We start from the raw sequence: 19,600 nt of genomic DNA on the forward strand, positions 1-19,600 counted from the left end.
CCCTCCTTTATATCTCTTCTGCACTACTAAATCCAGGTATCTCTGGCTTGCACAGTTTATTCAGGATGGAGTTTTCTCTGAAGAGTTTAGGAATAGTGCTATTTTTCAAATAGTAGTAGTTCTGCTCATAGTTTTTGAAGCCATGGCAGGACTGGGGATTACATGTTCCTGAACACGCGAGTACTGTTGCTGCCTAGTGCCTAATGTCAGTATATACTAGCTGCTAGACTACATCTCAGTTCAAGGTAACGTTTTGACGGTAGGCTGGTACTCTTAGAATGACTCCCTTGACCATATGTGATCAGACGAGGGAGGAATACTTTCTCTATGTCTTCATCCACTTTGTCTTCCTTCCTCCAAAGAGTAGAGTAGGATTGTACTACCTTACGCAGCACAACTAAGGAGCATGCATGCTGTGCTACTGTACATTATTTGCTGCTATATGGTTTTTCATATGCCTGTGACACCTTATTTTCTTTTGTTCTGCTTAGGATGTTTGAATCTGGATGAGATGAATGAGATGTCAAGTTCATGTATTCCAACACATTGCTTAGATATATGTTAGAAAAAAAGAAACCAACCAACCAAAAAACCCACACCTTTTTCAAAGTATTATTTAGGACAAGGACTAACTTTTGTTCATGAATTTATGTCTGAAATAATAAGTGGTTAAGTCTGGGTAGAACTGAGTTTTTGTGAGATCAGTGAAGCTAGAATTTAATCTTATGACAAGAACGAGTAAAAACAGTATTGAATCTTTTACTTGATTATTGGCACTAAAAAATAATATAATACATTCTTATGTATACTTCTTATGTAATACATTAACTGAATTAATTGACTGAATTCATATGCAAAAAATTTATCCAGCATGTATCTAGGAAGCTATATAAAAGTGTGTCAATTGTTTTTGGGATGCTATGTTCTATTTCCAACCTGCAATAGGATGTAAAAAATCCAGAAGCTGGTATAAACTACAAGAGAATAAGACTCATCAGCACAGTTCAGCGCAGTATTGTCTGCTTACAGGAAGGTGGGAAAGTGGTGGGAAAACTAGTGGGGGTCTTTTCCTGTAACCTGCTATGTTCATACAATTTGTTGCCTAGTAGTTTCAAGTCACTGTGGAAACCTTCCCTTTTTTTTCTTTTCATACTTTCTCTTTTTTTAAATAATAATAAAAAACAAATGAAATGTTCTTACTTATCAAGTAAAATAGAAGAAAGCTCTTCCTTTATTTTTATCTGGTACAGAGCAGTCTTAAGATACCATCTACTCAAACTTTGTGCTAGAGTTCCGACGCTGCAAATAACCAGAGAGTTTGGCTATTCTCCACCCCATAGGCACCCTGTCTGTAGTGAATTCCTAAGTAAAGCTAAATTGGTTATGTAAGTTACTTTTAAGCAGGATTTAGGAAAACATCCACCTTAGATGACCTTTTCAGAAATACAAATTACTTTTACCATTTTTGAAGAGGAATTGGGCATTTATATTTCTTAGAAATATTTGAAAATTGTATCCTGGTTCACACTGTGACTCAGTTCTCCATCTGTAGAGTAGGATCAGTTCCTTTCTGTGGTTTAATTTGTAAGTTACATTTTGCTATCGATGCTCTGTTAGTAAGAACTCAGATCATTTGCATAGCTACATTTCACAGTAGAGAGGGTGTTCGGAGGAAAAGTATAATTTTTCTGAATATATTAGAGTTTTAAAAAATGTGTTTTGGATTTGTCTCTGGAGTAGCAACCTTAGAATTAAAGAAATGTTTATGGAAATGAATGATGAGTCAGTCATTTAATACCACAAATTCTGAAGTGTTCATGCAAACCTATATGTGTGCAATTTCAAAGGGAATTCATGTTGACTGTTCACAGAATCCTGATTGTAATACACAGGAATGGATCTTGGCTTCACTTTCTAAGCAAAATGCATACACGAGACCATATTGTTTGTAGTTTCTAAAGCACTGTTCCTAAAAATAGTGTACTGAACAAGGCATCGTATAAGTATAGATTTCACTTTATTCACAAAGTTGCAGGCTATAGTTAGTCTTCAGTAATAATAAAAGCTTAGTAGCAAAACCTCCTAGGATAAAAACCTGATAGATGATCTGTATCCAGCTACACCTTTATCAAATACATGATGCTTAAAGTAGTAATGGTAATTTAATAATAAAAAAGGCTGCAAGGTATGTTTTTATTATACATGTTATGCGACTTTTTTGAAAGTTATGAAATCTGATGCAAGCCATTTTGAAGTCTGTGGAGAGATTTTAGTACATGTAAGGGCGGGGTGTGGGGTGTGGGGGTGTGGGGGTGGGGGGGGTGGAGCAGGGGAAGCCCAAAGACTCTCTCTATAGAGGGTGTTGTAATTTCTTACTGTAGCAAGTGATAAGCATTAAGATTTCCCATGGTACAGTTCTTGCCCACTTTGCCTTCATTTCTCCCCCCAATACACAGACCTACCACCAATATCACCAACCAATTTGAATGTTAGAGGGAAGAATGTGAAAATAGTGTTGCAAAGTACTTTTTCATAGAAATTGATGGCTAAGACATTATTCTAAGACCTGACTTTGTTCTGAGAGTAATACTGGTGATTATAAAAACGGGGGGGTTATGCATAAGCTTTTGAGTGAAAAGCTATCTTTCTATTACTGTTAACATTTCACCTTTTTTTGCAGCTAGAAATTTTTCTTTCAATTCTATATCAGAGTTTACAATGTAAGAACTTGAGGCTCCCATAGTTCCTTTGAGAGATAATGTGCATTTGTTTGATGTACTGCAGTTTTCAATATAAAACCTCAACTGGGCTTAAAAATGTGATTTTCACCTCTGAAAGGTATATTATTACAAAGTTGCCATACAATAAAAAATGAACATAACAAAAATGTTATAAGAATTTCATACCCAGCCTCTGTAATATAGGTGACTTTTTTTGTAATTTCCTTCAGACAGCAGAAAATTCTTACTCCTTAAAAGAAAAAAGAAGAAAGACCCCCCAACCCCCAAAATGAGAGATAGATTAATGGATCCTGCACAAGATCTAATAAGATAACACTAATGCACAGATATTAATGAAGCGGTCAAGCTCTATTCACTGTACTGAAGGACTCAAGTATACATTATCCATTTAACCTTCAATGCTGATGTAGTGATTTGTAGTCTGTTGACTTGGTATTCCATTACTGGACTCTTGTGCTTTTGTTATACCAGGAAATAATGGAGGTATGATCTGAAGGCCTGTTAAATAATGCTTTCTGTATAACAGACATCAGTGATAATTAGATAAAAAGGAAAAAAAAAACGGAAATCTTTCCAGTTCACTTTTTCAGTCTTTCATTAGTGTCTGTAGTATGTAATGTCTTTATTATATTATCTACAAATTGTTGAAACATTTCCACCAGGACAAGAACTCTTGCATACTGACCATATCTTAAAGGTTTTGTTTATTTTCCCAGATCACATTCTGCCTCAAACCTGGTCCCTGTTTATTCACCATAGGATGTGAGGATATACCTTATAGAAACAGACTGAGGATGACTGTAGCTTTTGTAGTCATTGTCACACTCCACAGGAGACAGACTCTGCTACAAAGAACTAAAATAAGACAATATTACTGCCCCTGTGTAACACAATGCCATTTGATGTTGTAAAACCCCTTTGCCAATCCATACTTCTCCATACTGTTCCCCCTGTATATGCACAGATATTAGATATTTTATTTCTTTATTGTTCATTAGCAAGGACCCTTACAGCTTTTGGCAACAATCAGCAGCACTGGGTACCAGAAGATATTTGAGGCAATTCTAGGACAGGATTCCTGTTGCTGAAAGCAGATGTTTACTTCTTCCAGTTATTGAGACTGCCTTACTAGTGACTGGTAAAAACAGGCATTCGTAAGTAGACCAGCTGATTTCTTCCCTAGAAGAACTTTGCTATACTCACAGTAAGCACCATATGGTGATTTTTTCAGATCTGCAAGGCTGTTAGAGAAGGTGAAACAAGCTTTTAGTAAGTAGGCCTGTTTAGTATACACATCTATACCATCACTAGTTTCATCCTTAATTTTGAGGAAATGCCTTTCTAATGAAAGTGGGGTTTGTATGTTCCCTACTAGTCTAACACTCCTGTAATCCAGTCAGATAAAGAATGGTCTCTACATTATGAATATGTATGAATGAAATATGATTATTTAAATGTGTGTGTCAACCCTTATGATAAACATTCACATTGAAAACACATGTTTTTATGATTTCAATTTTTAATTTAGTCTCCTTTAATCAATATAGAAACATGGGAATGTCATTAATTAAAATTAATATTTCTTCATTGTTTTGCTCACTCTACTCAAAATTTATATAGTTTGTCTAATTACATATATTGTGCTTTATACATTTTATTAAATCAAATTTTCATAATCTTTTTTTCTTAGGATGACTGTGGTGTTGACACTAGTGTATCATAACAAGCTGTCTTGTCTGCATTCTCATGATATATTTCCATGTGTTTAAGTATCATTTTAATCTCAATCATCTAGTTTCAACAGGTATCACTTATTAATGAGAATGAATTAGCCTTCCCTTCTCTGCTACATATTTTTATACATTCTGACTGAAAATGCACCGTTTGCTAAAGGCTTTTTTTAGTTCAATAGATCTCAGCCTTTTGTCTTTGACATTCTTCAGGTTATAATTTCTTTAGTTCCTATGATGCTTGTATTGGAAAATGAGAAGTCTAAAGATATTTGTGTGCTTGGTTGTCTTCTCCTTAACCTTACTGTTCATCTGGTCATGCCAGATGCTTAATTGTTTGCACCATACAACAGAATTTCTGAAACATTTTTCATCATCCTAATACCACACTATATTTTCATTATGGCTGTGAAGTTTGTTTCATAGCAGACATATTGTACTTTAAACATAAACCCAAAATTAAAATTGAAAAAAATCCAAACATGCTTTAGTAATAAATACTGACCAGTGGTATCCAGTATAGTGATCACTATCCAGATAACCTTTCTTTTATGGCATATCTGTCTTTGGAGAGCTATGGATGCTACAGCCCTGATTCCATGCAAGAAGTAAGCACTTGCATAACATGAGGATCACCCATATTCCCTTTTGGAGAAGCCTTTTGCTGCCACATAGTGTTTATAAAAGTTCATTGTCTTTCTGAGTGTGATATGTTGCAGTTCATTTTTCATTTTTAAATCTAGACTGTTTACATCTGTATTGTAACTTCGGCATAATTACTGACTTTAACATGCTCATTTGGGATTTATCCTACTGTAACTCCATGGAGAACTTAGACCCTTGCATTTGTAGGTCAACAGATGTGTGTTTCACCTCTGCTGCTCCTCTGAGTGAATACAGGAATGTTTTGCAGATGCTCTCAGACTATTTTGAAAACACATTTCAGATCCCTATGATGTATCCAGGACCAGAATTGCAAAAAAACTTTTAAAATCTGTTTTATACACTTGGAATTATAGTTTGAAAAGATAGCTGAGTAACCAGACTGCAGTTTTAGGAATGCTTGGGTCTTTTGCTGCTGTTCCTTAATGATTAAATGTGGGATTGCAAAGGAATAGTTAGTTGACATTTGGGGCAAGCTGACAAACTAGGACTATTGATATAGGGCAGATAGTGTTAATATTTACATGTTTCCTTTCAATAATGGTCTGTGAGGTAAGATGCTTTTTTGTTTCCAAAATAATTTTCCTTATAGGGCTGTCCTCCAGATCACAGATGCCCTGTTAGTTGTGGGGGATAATTTTTAATTCCAAGGCACTATTTATTCCTAAAGAAATTATACTTTCATCAAAGAAAATTAAAGCAGAATGAAGATGGAAAAAATTAATGTGCATTCTGTTTTATGAGCAAAACAAAACAATCTCCAGGCTGCATCTCCATACAAAGTATTGTCATATAAACAATGTAGTTTAACAGATTGACACATTGTCTACACAAATTTATACTGATCTTGGAGTAATAATAGATTAGCCAATCCCAATGCTATACAAAAGAATACCACAAAACAAACAAAAACAATTTTCTGAATGAGGTGTTTTCACCAGTGAATATTAGATCAAGTTCTTATGTCTGGGTAGTACATCACATTGTATTGGACATTACCTTAGATATAATACGAATAAGGCAAAAAAAAATAATTCATTCACAGTGATTAAATAATTGGGGAAATTTGGTCCTCAAAGAAGTCACAGGAAGTTTTGCCATTAACTTAGAAAATTCTTGTTTCATTCAGAGGGTAGAACTACCTCTACCATTAAACTCATTTGAGAATATTCACTAGTGAGACGTTGCAAATAAAGTTTTTAGGAAGCTAAAAAATAAGCCATCAACTATGCTTCGCCCATTGAAAGTGCTGGTTGGATACAAATGGCAAAGTTCATTTTGTACTTACTGACAGTTATAAGCGAAACAGTTTTGTGTCAACATCACTGGGTAGTAAAATTTCCAAATAAATTTACCTGTACAGGAACTGGATTTTGAAGCTAAGACAAGCTATACCCTGAGGATAGAAGCAGCCAATATGCATGTTGACCCTCGCTTCCTGAGTCTGGGACCCTTCAGTGACATGACAACAGTGAAGATAATTGTAGAAGATGTTGATGAGCCACCTGTGTTTACTTCACTTTTGTACTCCATGGTGGTGTCTGAAGCAGCAAAGGTTGGCACTATTGTTGGAACTGTAGCAGCCCATGATCCAGATGCCTCAAATAGTCCTGTCAGGTAATTATAAGATGTCATAATTGTTTATTTATTTAGCCTTTGTATTGAAGTTGTTAATTTTGTTGTGGGGTGGTCTTTGCTTACATTGAAAGCAATTAGTTAGGTTTCTTCCTTTGCCAAGGGACATTGAGATGTTCTAAGAGATGGCATATTTTGACTTCTATACTCCTGAACTACAGAACCCTTGAGAAAATAATATATTTAATCTCTGTAAAGCAAAGAAAAGAAGATATAATTTCAGGATTCCAAAGAAAATACCCTCAACATATGAGTAATATTTACTTATCTCTAAGTTTTGGATGAGTCTATTGTTATCTATAACAAGTTATCTTCTCTTAAATCAACCAGGACTGAAAAGCACACATAATATATCCATGTCTCTGTGTGTACGTCCATAATGATTCATACTCTCAATGCACTATGCACAAGAAGTCACAAGAATGTAACAACATGTTAAATATTGCAAGAATGTAATAGACTCCTGCACAGTAGGAAAAGAAAAAAAAAAAAAAATCAGGGAAAACTCTTTATGTCAGGGAAATGTATAGGGCACGGCACATCCTGTTTCAGTCAGGATGGTTGAAGGCAATAATCTTTTGGCTTTTGTAAATTCTGTCACAACCAAATATCTTTCATTTGTATGGGAAAAGATATGAACCCTGGAGACACATAAGAACTATGAAGGACCTCTTCCTTTGTCTTCAGTGTGTGAAGAACCTGTAAGCCTTCTGCAGTCTAACATCCAGATCATAAAGAAACCATAAGAAAGCACCAAGTATTGATCTTATTTTCCTGTATCTAAGGTCAGAGCTCAAGGACAAAGACTTACCACCTAAGTTAAACCAGTAATGAGTTGCTTGTTACTTTTCTTAAGCAGAGTAGTCATATTAATTTGTAAAGGAACATGCAAAAGGTAGTACTTCTGACTCAGGAATTTTGTGATTTTAAATATCTGCAGGAGGAGGAACACACACGATTAAAATGTAGTACTAATATTCATTTGTTTTTATTGTTCATTTAGGACATACATAAAATAGAACTTCACAGGTACAGAACTTGGTTGGATGTCACCTTTTTTCGTGGTGTTAAATTTTTACTTTCATGCATTGAAGATGAACTTGGAACTCTAGTGTAGCTCTGTAATTCTAATGCAGAAATCTTAAGCTGTAAAAATAAAGCATATGTTTCACTCCTACAGCTGACGTAAGTGTTCTCTCTCTCTTTCATTATATATCGGCAACATATTCAAAATAGCCGATTCCTATCATGTATAAACAAGTCCTAGATGGATGGTTGGCATGGATTTACTTGTGAAATTTATCTTTGCTGAAATCTATCTTTTCTGTGGCAGTGTTTTCTGGCACTGGTGTTAGCATCTGGTATATAATACCTGGTTTAACAGAATCATGTAGAGTAGGATTAAATCCAGTTCCATAAATGCAGTCTATGCTCAGAATGGTTTTGATTCCTTTTGACTCTTGTGTAAACATAATGATAAGTTTATTGGCCTCAATCTAGTTAATTTTTATGATTCCAGCATAAAAAATACGTATATCACCATCTTAACTAAAATCTTGAATATCTCTTCTGCTTCAAAGTTTGGAATTTGAGAGGGAGGAAAAATAAAAGTAGTGAGAGTTTATCTGTACGCTTGCAAACCTATGTACATTGTTGGAGGCAGTGACAGGTCACATAATGTAAAGCTGTCCTGCATCTGCTGTAATATACATCAGAGCCAGATTCACCTAAAATTGGAATGTGTTATGGAGGATTAATGCATAATACTTTTCATGATCTACTTAAGAAGTTAAAATTATTAATCTATAAATAAGTATTCCAAATTCTAAACATTGGATTATATTAATAGTGATTAAAATTTAAATTTGTTACAATTCAGAAAATATTGAAAATACACAATCAGACACAATTAAAACCTTAATAATATGGGGGTGGGGAAATAATAAATATTTTGAAAAGAAGAGGCTATCCTTTATGGACCAATGAACTATTGATGTTTGAACTAGCTTAAATAAAGGATTTAAAATTCCTGCAGCTCAAAGATTTTCAAGAATTAATGGCTGCAAGGAATTAAAGGATTAAAAGTATTTAAAATAGTTTTTTTAGAATTTGAATATGGATGCAATGCTCGTAAATAAGTTAATGGAAAGTGCTTGCTTTCTATGCATGAAAATTATTTTTCTTGTTTTTTTCATAAGAACCTGTCATCCAGTTTATATAACTTGTTTGCTTTCCCCTCCCTCCCTCCTTCCTTTTCATTTCTTTCTTGTTTTCCTTTTTCTGTCTTTCTCATCTCCTCCTTCTCCTTCTCTTTCTTTCTTACTTTTTTTTTTTTTTTTTAAGAAAGGCCTTTGGCTCTTCATGATGTGTAGCGATAGTCTGAATAATTGGTATGATATTGAATCCCAGATGTGGGACCTTCCAAGACTCACTACATAGCAGAGGTGACAGGCATAGACTCATGGGGAAATCTGACAGCCACAAAACAGCTGAAGAGCACTGCTGACCGAATAAACAACAGTGCTGGCATGAAAGAAAGTAAAAAATGAACTACAGTTAACATAAAACGGGGGGAAAGATTAAACAGGAGAAGTGAAAGAGGGCGAGCCTTAATCTGTGAAAACCGCTGTTACTGTTGCTCTTACAAGTCCTTACCCTGTCCTCTCTCTCGCTGTGACATAATACAGTAAACCAATTCTAATTACGTAACAAGCCTCTGCTCTAAGATTTTGCAGCTAAGAGGGACAGATAAAACCACAAAGTAGAAGTTGGTATATTGCAACACAGAACAAATAGTATCATAAGATCATTACATCTGGGAAGTCCCATTTTTTAACTATTTTCCATAATCCTTTCCTTCCACATTGTTCAAATGATTTGGTTAATCTTACATCAATATAATCTATTATCAGTGTGACATAATTGTAATGATCACACTTGGTCTGATCTGGACATTTTAATTCATCCTGAGTGTAAGGAAATGCTCTGGAGTACATACTTGATCTAAATGAGAGTGCAAGAATCTGACTCAATATTAAATCAAATGTCAAGAACATTCCAGCTGTAAATCGAAATCTGCCTAATCAACCTTCCCTTTCTTCTGCAAAGGTTATAAGCAAAACACCCACAGGCATTTTGACCTTTTCCCTTATGCTATTTTCTGTTTGCTAAGGAGCTCATTTCCACTTCCTAAAACAAATTTGGAGGTAAAAGGTATGTTAAGCCAAAGAGTTAAGGGCATGAGCCTGTGTTTGTCTAATGACAGTAAAGCACCAGCACCTGACAGTGATGACATGCAATCCCTTGCCCTGCTCTGCATCATCTCTTTCTACTTCCCTGCCCCTTCAGCTCTGAGTGACAGGGGTTCTTCTGGTGATAGGAAACCCTGTGCTCAGACTGCCAGCCCCCATCGCAGCAGTGCCTGCCTGGTACAGCCATGTAGCAAACTTGCAACTCACCTTCTCCTTAGCTGGGGTTCAGGGGGATGTTGTTCCATGAAAAAAGGAAAGCTTGCCTCACAGCAGAGAGGAAGAAAGGAGAGGGGAATAACTATAACCTCACTGAAGAGGACACTGTGGGAACAGAGCCTGCCACTGTCAGCACAGGCTGCTGTGTAACTCTTGCCTTCACATAGAGCTTTGCATCTCTCAGCACCCCAGAGAAACTGGACAAAACAAAGCTCAAAATGGGGAAACAATGGAAACTCTTTCTCTCTATTAACAAATCAATGAAACCTTTTTACAAGTGGTAATTGAACATAAATCAAAGTTTTCTTTCATCCTTCACCTAGGTACTCGATAGATCGAAACACAGACTTGGAGAGGTATTTCAATATTGATGCCAACAGTGGAGTCATTACAACTGCCAAGTCTTTGGACAGGGAAACTAATGCTGTTCATAATATCACAGTTTTGGCTATGGAGAGTCGTAAGTAACAATTTAAAAATCTTATTGGCTGTTTATGTCTAAAACTTCAGGCTTGTTGTGATCAGCTGCATTGAAAGAAATTATGGGAGTTTCAAACCATGGCTGACAAAAATAACTTCTTACTCAATGTAAAATAAACTTTGTCTCACACCTTGTGTTGTCTTTTGAATTCTGAAAAGATATGCAAAGGAAGATGAACTATGCCAAGTCAGCAGTCTCAGACCAAGTATCATTAGAGGAAAAGTGATACGGAGCGTAGAGAAGATCAGTTAGCTCATCTTGTTGATGACACTCAGGGTTGATTGCTGTTGGTAAACCACAGCATTCCTAAAAGGCGGGAAGGAAAGGGAATGTGAATGCTTGCCTGGTTTCACTTTCCTGACTCTAAGATAAGACTGTAGAGGATATTTTGTATTTGGTATCTTTCTGGCATAAGATGAAAAATGTTGGAAGAATCAAACCCTTCAAGTACATACAACAACAATTCTGTTAATGCAAGTTTAAATGTAAACTTGTTCAGCTCTGAATATATTCTGTGGAAAGCTATATATTTTTTGCCATTATATTTGAAGAATTTATTTCTTCAAATTTCATGCTTGTTACTGCTCTGCTGGGCTGTGATAATAAAAGATATCAATTCTCTGACCTGCTATTTTAAAAATCCTCATTTCTTGCTTTCAATGAGGTTAATTTAATGTTTAACCTTAAAGCTAACATCTATCATTTAATGTCTGTGTGAATTTATCTTGTATTCTCAGGAGTAGAATTTTCATCTAGGAGGCCAGCATGGAAACTTTCCTGGGTAGTAACAAAGCTGACAAGGTAGCAAAGGGGCATACTTGACACAAGTGAGAGTCTAAGAGCACAAGTAATACCTTACAATGCTACAATGCTTTAATTTATGTTCATGGCCTGCTTGCTTTTCAATAAGCTTAGGTTAGAAGAGGAAAAAGCTGGTGTCAAAATTGTTTACTCCTCTGGTATTTCAGATGTGCAAGAAAACGAAAAGCAAACCAAAACACTTTATGATTTACATTTGGATGCATTGATTTAAATATTTATATTATTTACTAAAATGTGGCTGCAATTCTTGATAGAGAGATACATATTTAAATGAAGTTTTATACAGTTTTTCCTTCTGCCCTGCCCTATTCCTAATGTCACTACTTTTGGTAAAAAAAAAAAAAAAAATTACACAATCTCTTTTCTGTGCTCCAAAACAGGTGTATTCTAGCAAAATAAGCATAGCACAAAGTGATGTCCTTTGTGCTTAGTCCAAAAATACCTACTGTTTAAGATTAGATAATTGGACCCTGAACAGATTCATATTTTAGTTAGGGATGTACATCAGTTTAAGGATGTGATTCATATTTAAGGTGTTCAACATGTTAATGACAGTCTTGAAATACTTAGTTGTGTGTGCACTTTAAATAATTTTGGATTTGCTTGGGAATACAGCTTTCTCTTCTTTCTGTTATACATAGATGATGGAAATATATTTTAAACTTCTTAATAGTCTGATCAATCTGAATTGCAACAAAAATGTATTTAACCCATAATAACTGGGCTGTTCCTGACATGAATGGTGCTATTCTGGCTAGTTATACCCCTTGGCAATGGTTTTATATCATCCTGCTCTTACCCTTCCATATGATGTGGTTCAATGCTGTGATTAGTGAGTCAGATTTTTGGTTTATCCCTGAGAGTAAAATCTTAGTTTAACTGAAGCGGCTGGAAAACATAAACATTGTTTCCACTAGGCCCAGAAGATCAAGACAAGAGCTTTCTTTGTCCTTCTAGGAGGGACTGTAGTTCATTTGACATGCATATGCAAAAGTAGAATGCAAATTAAAAACATACTGGCCCAAAGAATAACTTGCAAGGAGCTCTTCTTGACTGTTTTTTTGGCTCCTTTTCCTATAGCGAACCCTGCACAGACTGGGAGAGGCTATGTAGCTATCACTATACTTGACATCAACGATAATGCCCCTGAGTTTGCCATGGAGTATGAGACAACTGTCTGTGAAAATGCTCAACCTGGTCAGGTATGGCTTCATTTATTTTTTAATGTTTATTTTTATCAGATAGGCAGCTATTTCTTATGAAAGCCTGCCAGCTTTAAGATAAAATAGAATTGGCTTATGGCAGTAAAATTGATGCTTTGATGTAGAGGACAAGCAAATAGTAATCAAACCCTAACATCTTCACCATACATCTGAAGAGAAAGACTGAGGTGTAAAAATTACTAGTTGAAGGTACTGTTAAAATCTCTGGCTTTCTTACTGATATAACAGACACATTTTGCTAAACTCACCTAATTCTGAATAACATTAAGAATATGTACTCCCTCCTAATTTTGCTGGGAAGTGGGAAGTCATAACATGGAGGTTATTCTGGGACTGAAGGCCTACCGTTCCTAAAATGAGTACACACTTTTATTTCCCTTAGCGTGGGCTAAGCCATAAGTCCCTAGCCATAAGTCCACAATTTCACAAGGGACATGTATTCCTAGCGTATTCCCCAGTGTTTTTAACTCCCCAAATGTCTTCCAAGTAGTCCTAGAGTCAACTAAGATTATCTGGTGTTGTTTATCCTTGGTGTCTCTCATATTTGAACTTATCCTCTCTACACTGTAATATCTCAAAAATATGTATTTTTTCTCATGCTCTCTTCTGTCTCCCAGAAAACTACTAGACGTTTCATTCACATAGATACCACATGTTCCATGGGAGACATTGCACTTTTGTGCCTTCTCCCAGAATATTATCCTTCCTGTGGCAGAGTTGTTTATTGCACATTTCAGAACCATACCATAATTTAAATCCTTAACAGAAAACACTATTATCATTAGCTTGTGTTCATGAGAAACACAGAATATACATGCTTTTATTGGAGTAGCTGTTTGTTTTCCTTGTGATCATCAGAACTGTTAGCTCTGAGTATTTGTTCTTCATGGATTTTAAGCAATGCTGACACTGGTTTTAGAGGTAGATTTTCAGAGAATTTTAGAAAATAAAGTTGGAAAAACAATGATAATAAAAAATAAATCCTAGCAAATATTAATACACTCATGACTTGGCTTTTTATTTTTCATTATGTTAAAAAAGAAGAATTAAAATGCCCAAAAGCATAATTGTTTCCTTGCAAAGGTTTACTACATTGATTGCAGTCACTGTTAACTATCTAAAGGGCCATACTGAAGATACACTTCTTCCACTATTACGGAGTTTATGCTCCTAACTGTGGTGAATGACAGGACTTGCAGATGGTTGCTTTTGGCCAATAAAGTTGATACAGGGAAAGTAAAGAGTTGAGTCACATTTGTTTTTAATAATGTCTGTATGTGCTTAGGAGATTAGAAAACCAAAACATAGTATGGGCAGGACTCAATCGAGTGTTGATACTTTGGTAAGTAATAGAGGGTTTATACAATGCACATATAATTGTGCTTCTTACCATTCTAATCAACGAAATCACAATATACCTCAAAACAGGTGATCCAGAAAATCAGTGCAATTGATAAAGATGACCCACCAAATGGCCATCGGTTCTCCTTCAGTTTAACAGCAGAGGCAGCAAATAACCACAATTTTACACTGCAAGACAACAAAGGTAAGAACATTTTGTTTGGATTAATATTCACCACTAACACCTTTCTTTTTGAATATATCATGCTGATTATGACCTACATAAATGTCTATTCTGGTAAGGACATAAATAAAATTACAATCAGCCTACAAAATAATTTTATCTGTCGATTATTGGTCAAAGGAATCAAACTGTTTAAATCTTTTAAAACCTTGAGCCAAACAGAGAAGCTTCCAATCTTTCTTTGGTTTTTTTGTTCTTTTTTTTTTTCTCTGCCCAGAAGTCACTCGTCTCACATTTTTATTTGTATTTATAGTTTTTTATCTAAATTAGATTGTACCTTGGTTCAGTGACTGAAAAATGTCCAAGAATACCTGTTCTATTAATATAACTCAGGACATGAAAAACAAGTGCACAGTAAATCGAAAGGACTTTTTTTTTTTTTTTTTTAATTAAGAAAACCACAGCTTTTCAGTAAGTGTACCGTCCATTGAAGAATGCTTTTATTAATGGGAAGTGCCTACAATATTTGCACAGACTTCTTATGACTATTTCCCCAAAGACTTATGCAAAGACTCCCATTGGCATCACATTTCTATTAGTCAAAGTATCTGAGAACATGCTTGTAATTAGTGTTCTTATTAGTTGTACTGCATAGTAAGGCAGCTGGGCATGTATCAGTCAGTTTAGTTATTAGCTGAAGCAAACAGAACTAAATAGACACAATGTTACTCTTGCATTGCTTTTTTATGGATCAGCACTAAACCAGCGCTGCAAAGTCATCCTTATTAATAAAACAAGAAAGACAGACATATAGTGGACTAAAGGACACTGTTTGTACCGACAGACTTTGAACAACATTCACCAAGTATAACATATGACCTAATAAAGTTCTCTCACACAGCTATTCACTGCCTTACCCTGCATGTACTTACTGGTGTGCTTAATTTTCTTCATATGAGCAGCTTGCAGTCTGAATCTAAAGATAATAATAATAATGATCAAAATAATAAAAATGCATTAGAATAAAACTCTGTTCAGAAATCTGACATTGTTACAAGTACTGTAAATTATTTAATGAGAAGACAGGCCCTCTTCCAGATAACTTAAAGTTTAGGAAAAGTAATAATAGACTTTTGCAATGCCATTAAAATAAAAGGAGTTATAAGATACAGGCAGCCGCAGTTGCCTCCTTCAATGTTTAATTTTATGCATATCCGTATGATGCTATATGAAGTGTTTGCATATTTTGCCAGATAGGCCATAATAGATGACACAATAAGATAACTTCACAGGACTATCAATATATCTGTCTATTAATAGATAGATAAATAGATGGATAAGTAGATAGATAGACTGAACAACCAACATTTTCTATACGTTCTAGGTGTCAACCTGTATTGAACACCGTGAGTTTCTGCACATATTTTCTGGAACACATGGACTTTCTATTCACTCAACTCAGAGCAGCATCAAACCACACATTTTAGACTGATTATATTAGTCATCTTCACTCTCAGATGAGGCTGAAAAGAAGTGCATGTCTTTGTTACATGTGCAATTACTGTATTTGTACAGCAACCTGTCTGGCTTTTCTTTTTGCATTAAAAAATATTTCACTCGTGTTCAAAACTTATTTTCCTATTAATATGTTCATCCCTTCCATTAATATGATACCTATATCTCTAGATAACTGAAATAGATACTTGGAAATTAGACCTGAAACAGGTATATAGATACTTAATCTGATCACTGAAGGGCAATTTCTTTTCTTTTTTTGTAGTGATCTCATCTTCAACTATCTATCAAGAGTGTGAAACTGTGAACATAACTAAAACCAAATAGACCTCCAATTTTGAAATATCCTTTCATGAAAAATAGGAATCTTTTTGTTTAGTTGGTTATCATTTCTCAGCTGATCCTATCTTTGCAGCTTCAAAAATATATGACCACAAAAGATAAACCTGTTGAAATAACATAAATGTGTTTATAAAGTCTTTTAAGTGAAAGACTGTATTATAGGGCTTGTGTTTGAGAAAGGTAATTATTTTATATTTCCATCTTTTTTTTCCTTTTTCTAGATAACACTGCAACAGTATTAACCAGAAGAAATGGGTTCCGAAGACAGGAACAGTCTGTTTTCTACTTGCCAATATTCATTGTGGACAGTGGATCACCTTCACTTAGTAGCACTAATACTCTCACCATCAGAGTCTGTGACTGTGATGCAGATGGTATTGCTCAGACATGCAATGCAGAAGCTTATATCTTACCTGCAGGACTTAGCACTGGAGCCCTGATAGCAATATTGGCTTGTGTCTTGACACTTCTAGGTATGTCTTCTTCCTGTTACCTTTATTTTCCATTCAATATATACTAGTAAAAGAAAGGGCAGGGGGGCGGTGTGTGTGATAGTGTGCTTTGTGGAAGTATTTGGTTTAGCATACTCACCATATAACCAGTATCAGCGTGTGATTTTTTTTCAGAGATATAACTATTTCTGAATATTTATTGATTTGCATAAAAAAGACATTAAAAAAATGCAACAGATTTAGCTTATTGATAGTAAACATATTTAATTGAAATCTATAGAATGATCTTTTGTTACTTCTGCAACTGGTAGTGCAGCTGGATTTTATGTTGTGCAGTGAAACTGCAACTAGATAAAAGACAGTGGAAAACAGTGGAATAGTGTCAACATGTTAGTTTGGTTAGCATTTCTCATCTCATGCCTAGTCCTTGAACAAAATGACTACATGGGAGTAGTGAAGGCCTAAATCGAGGAGTAAAGATAAAGGATGCAGGTGAGCAAAAGTGCAGTTTTGCTTATTGTCAGAAAGCTCACATTAACAAGGGTACAGATTCAGCACAGAAGAATTTTCTTGGGTATTGTTATCAATGGAGAGATTTTTTGATTCCCTGCCTGTATGTATCAGTCTAAGGGAAAGGAGAAGACTGTAGTCTCCTCAGGTTGGTATAATCCCAGTAATAATTTATATGTCACTGTTAGATATCTAAGTAATTTGAATAGGTCTAATCAAGAGACTTTTGTCCACACTTCTATTCATGGCTGTATTTCAACAATGTATATATATCTCTTCTTATTGACTTTGATTCACCTTGCCGTAAACCATTAGAAGGAAATGTCCCTTCTGCTAAAAACATTTCCAAAGGACTCAAAAAAGGAAATGCCCTTACATTATTGTTACGGAGTAAGAAAAATCACTACCTCTGCAATGAACCTAGCTGATTTACTCAGTAGCTATGTATGGGAGGTGCCATTTCCAGAGTTTTCCATCTTTGTGACAAAACCCCCTAACACCATAATATTGTTTAAACTCACTCAACACATGGTTAGGCCAAAGTTTAAGGAGAAATAGATGCGAATCATTGCCAAAAGTTTTAATTAACATTTTCTAAATATCATTTATCTAGTAGCATTTCTAGGCCATTTATACAAACAAATGAACTTTAGTGGGACATAATCCTAATGACAGAGCTCAAAAGGATATGCAAAAGATTCTCGCATATGAACTGGCATTGGCATCAATGGAAAAACACCTATTTAAAACTTTGGTCCAATGTACTTAGACAAGAAAAGTTCTGTAACTGTAGCAATTCACTTCATCCCAAATTGAAATGTCATGATTACTGTTATATATAAAAAGAAAGTTTCTGGAGGTTACATAAGGAGCTACCATAGACAGAACACAGCCTGGACTGGGAATGAGCTTTTCTTAAATAGGTTGCATATGTTTTAAAAGAGAGCATTGGTTGGAGACACAGCATATTACAAGGCAATAACATTCTTAATCTAATCACTACACTAGGGTTCAAATACAACCAATAAATCATAGATTCGTAGAATCATAGAATCATTTAGGTTGGAAAAGACCTTTAAGATCAAGTCCAACCCTTAACCAAGCACTGCCAAGTCTACCATTAAACCGTGTCCCTAAGCACCACATCTACATATTTTTTGAATGCTTCCAGGGATGGTGATTCTACCATGTCCCTGGGCAGCCTGTTCTAATGTTTGACCACCCTTTCAGTGAAGAATTTTTTCCTAATATCCAATCTAAACCTGCCCTGGCACAACTGGAGACTGTTTCCTCTTGTCCTGTCACTAGTTACTTGGGGAAAGAAACCTGCCCCCACCTGCCTACAACCTCATTTCAGGTAGCTGTAGAGAGCAATAAGGTCCCCCTTGAGTCTCCTCTTCTCCAGACTAAACAACCCCATTTCCCTCACCTGCTTCTCATAAGACTTGTGCTCCAGACAATTCACCAGCTTCTTTGCCCTTCTCTGGACATGCTCCAGCACCTCAATGTTTTTCTTGTAGTGAGGTGCCCAAACTGTATTTGAGGTGCAGCCTCACCAGTGCCAAGTACGGGGGGACAATCACTTCCCTTGTTCTGCTGGCCAGCCTGAGTAATAGCTGGGCATTCACCTTTCTAATCTTCTCCCTGCATAACCTAACAACATCCTTATAGTCCTCCTCAGGTGCCTGCCCCTTCATTCAAAGGTGGTAATCTCTCATTCAAGAACTCTCCTTTATTCCGATCATTTTTAGAAGGTACAGAGCATGTATTTGGCAAAGAATTAAAGATAAAATCTCTGAATATATTTTTTGAATGATGAGCTATGCACTGAAGAGGAATCTTGTGTATAACCACCTTATAATTGATTTTATTTGTCAAAGAATTGGACTTCCAAACTAAGCCATCTGAATGCATCACCATTGTTTTTCTAAATAGACATTTGTATGTGCTGTCATCATTTCAAATCAAAACTGTTCCTTTTGGGTACAGTTCAAAGCTGCAGGCACAGTTTAGGCTGTGTTTATATGTTAATCCTGGCTTTGAGTCCTGCATTTTGGTACTGTATCTTGCTGCTCTTTTGTTCCCAGTCAGGTGCCAGTCTTCACAAGGAAGAGGTGCCTAAACACCACTGCTGCCCTGTAAAACACCACTCAAGTGTTGTTGCTTATTTGGTCCCAAAGGCTTTCTTCTCTTATTTGTTCCTAGAAAACATCTTCTGGGATCAGCTGAATGGTAGTCCTGCCAGGAATTTACTTTCTCCTTTCCCCCTTTTTCTTTTCACATTTGTTCCTGAGAAAAAATCCTGAAGATCCATGAGTACAGCATAAAAAATAAGCTTCAGCTGATGGTGAGTGGTTCCAGGGCTGGGACCAAGGGATGCACCTGTTTGTGTGAGAGTTTATCAATGAAAAGAGGACACAGGCTACTGGATCAATTTTTCTTTTTTTTTTCTGACTCAAGGTTAACACATAGTGTAAATCTGGTCACATTCATC

At 35.7% G+C, this 19,600-nt stretch overlaps 1 protein-coding gene across 2 annotated transcripts in view; it reads left to right on the top strand.

Moving 5' to 3' along the window:
- LOC102053907 (cadherin-7) overlaps positions 1 to 19,600 on the top strand; it is an 83,683-nt gene that overhangs the window by 55,531 nt on the left and 8,552 nt on the right. The window contains exons 7-12 of one of the 2 annotated variants that reach the window (XM_027798391.2): positions 6,498 to 6,751; positions 10,560 to 10,696; positions 12,620 to 12,741; positions 14,191 to 14,308; positions 16,366 to 16,617; positions 19,312 to 19,453. In XM_027798391.2, the coding sequence (XP_027654192.1) occupies positions 6,498 to 6,751; positions 10,560 to 10,696; positions 12,620 to 12,741; positions 14,191 to 14,308; positions 16,366 to 16,617; positions 19,312 to 19,412 (984 nt within the window). In that variant the 3' untranslated portion in view covers positions 19,413 to 19,453. The remainder of the gene's footprint in view (positions 1 to 6,497; positions 6,752 to 10,559; positions 10,697 to 12,619; positions 12,742 to 14,190; positions 14,309 to 16,365; positions 16,618 to 19,311; positions 19,454 to 19,600) is intronic. The other variant, XM_005431994.3, reaches the window with a different exon arrangement.

The sequence above is a fragment of the Falco cherrug genome, chromosome 3 (assembly GCF_023634085.1).
Source record: "Falco cherrug isolate bFalChe1 chromosome 3, bFalChe1.pri, whole genome shotgun sequence".
NCBI classification, from domain to species: domain Eukaryota; kingdom Metazoa; phylum Chordata; class Aves; order Falconiformes; family Falconidae; genus Falco; species Falco cherrug.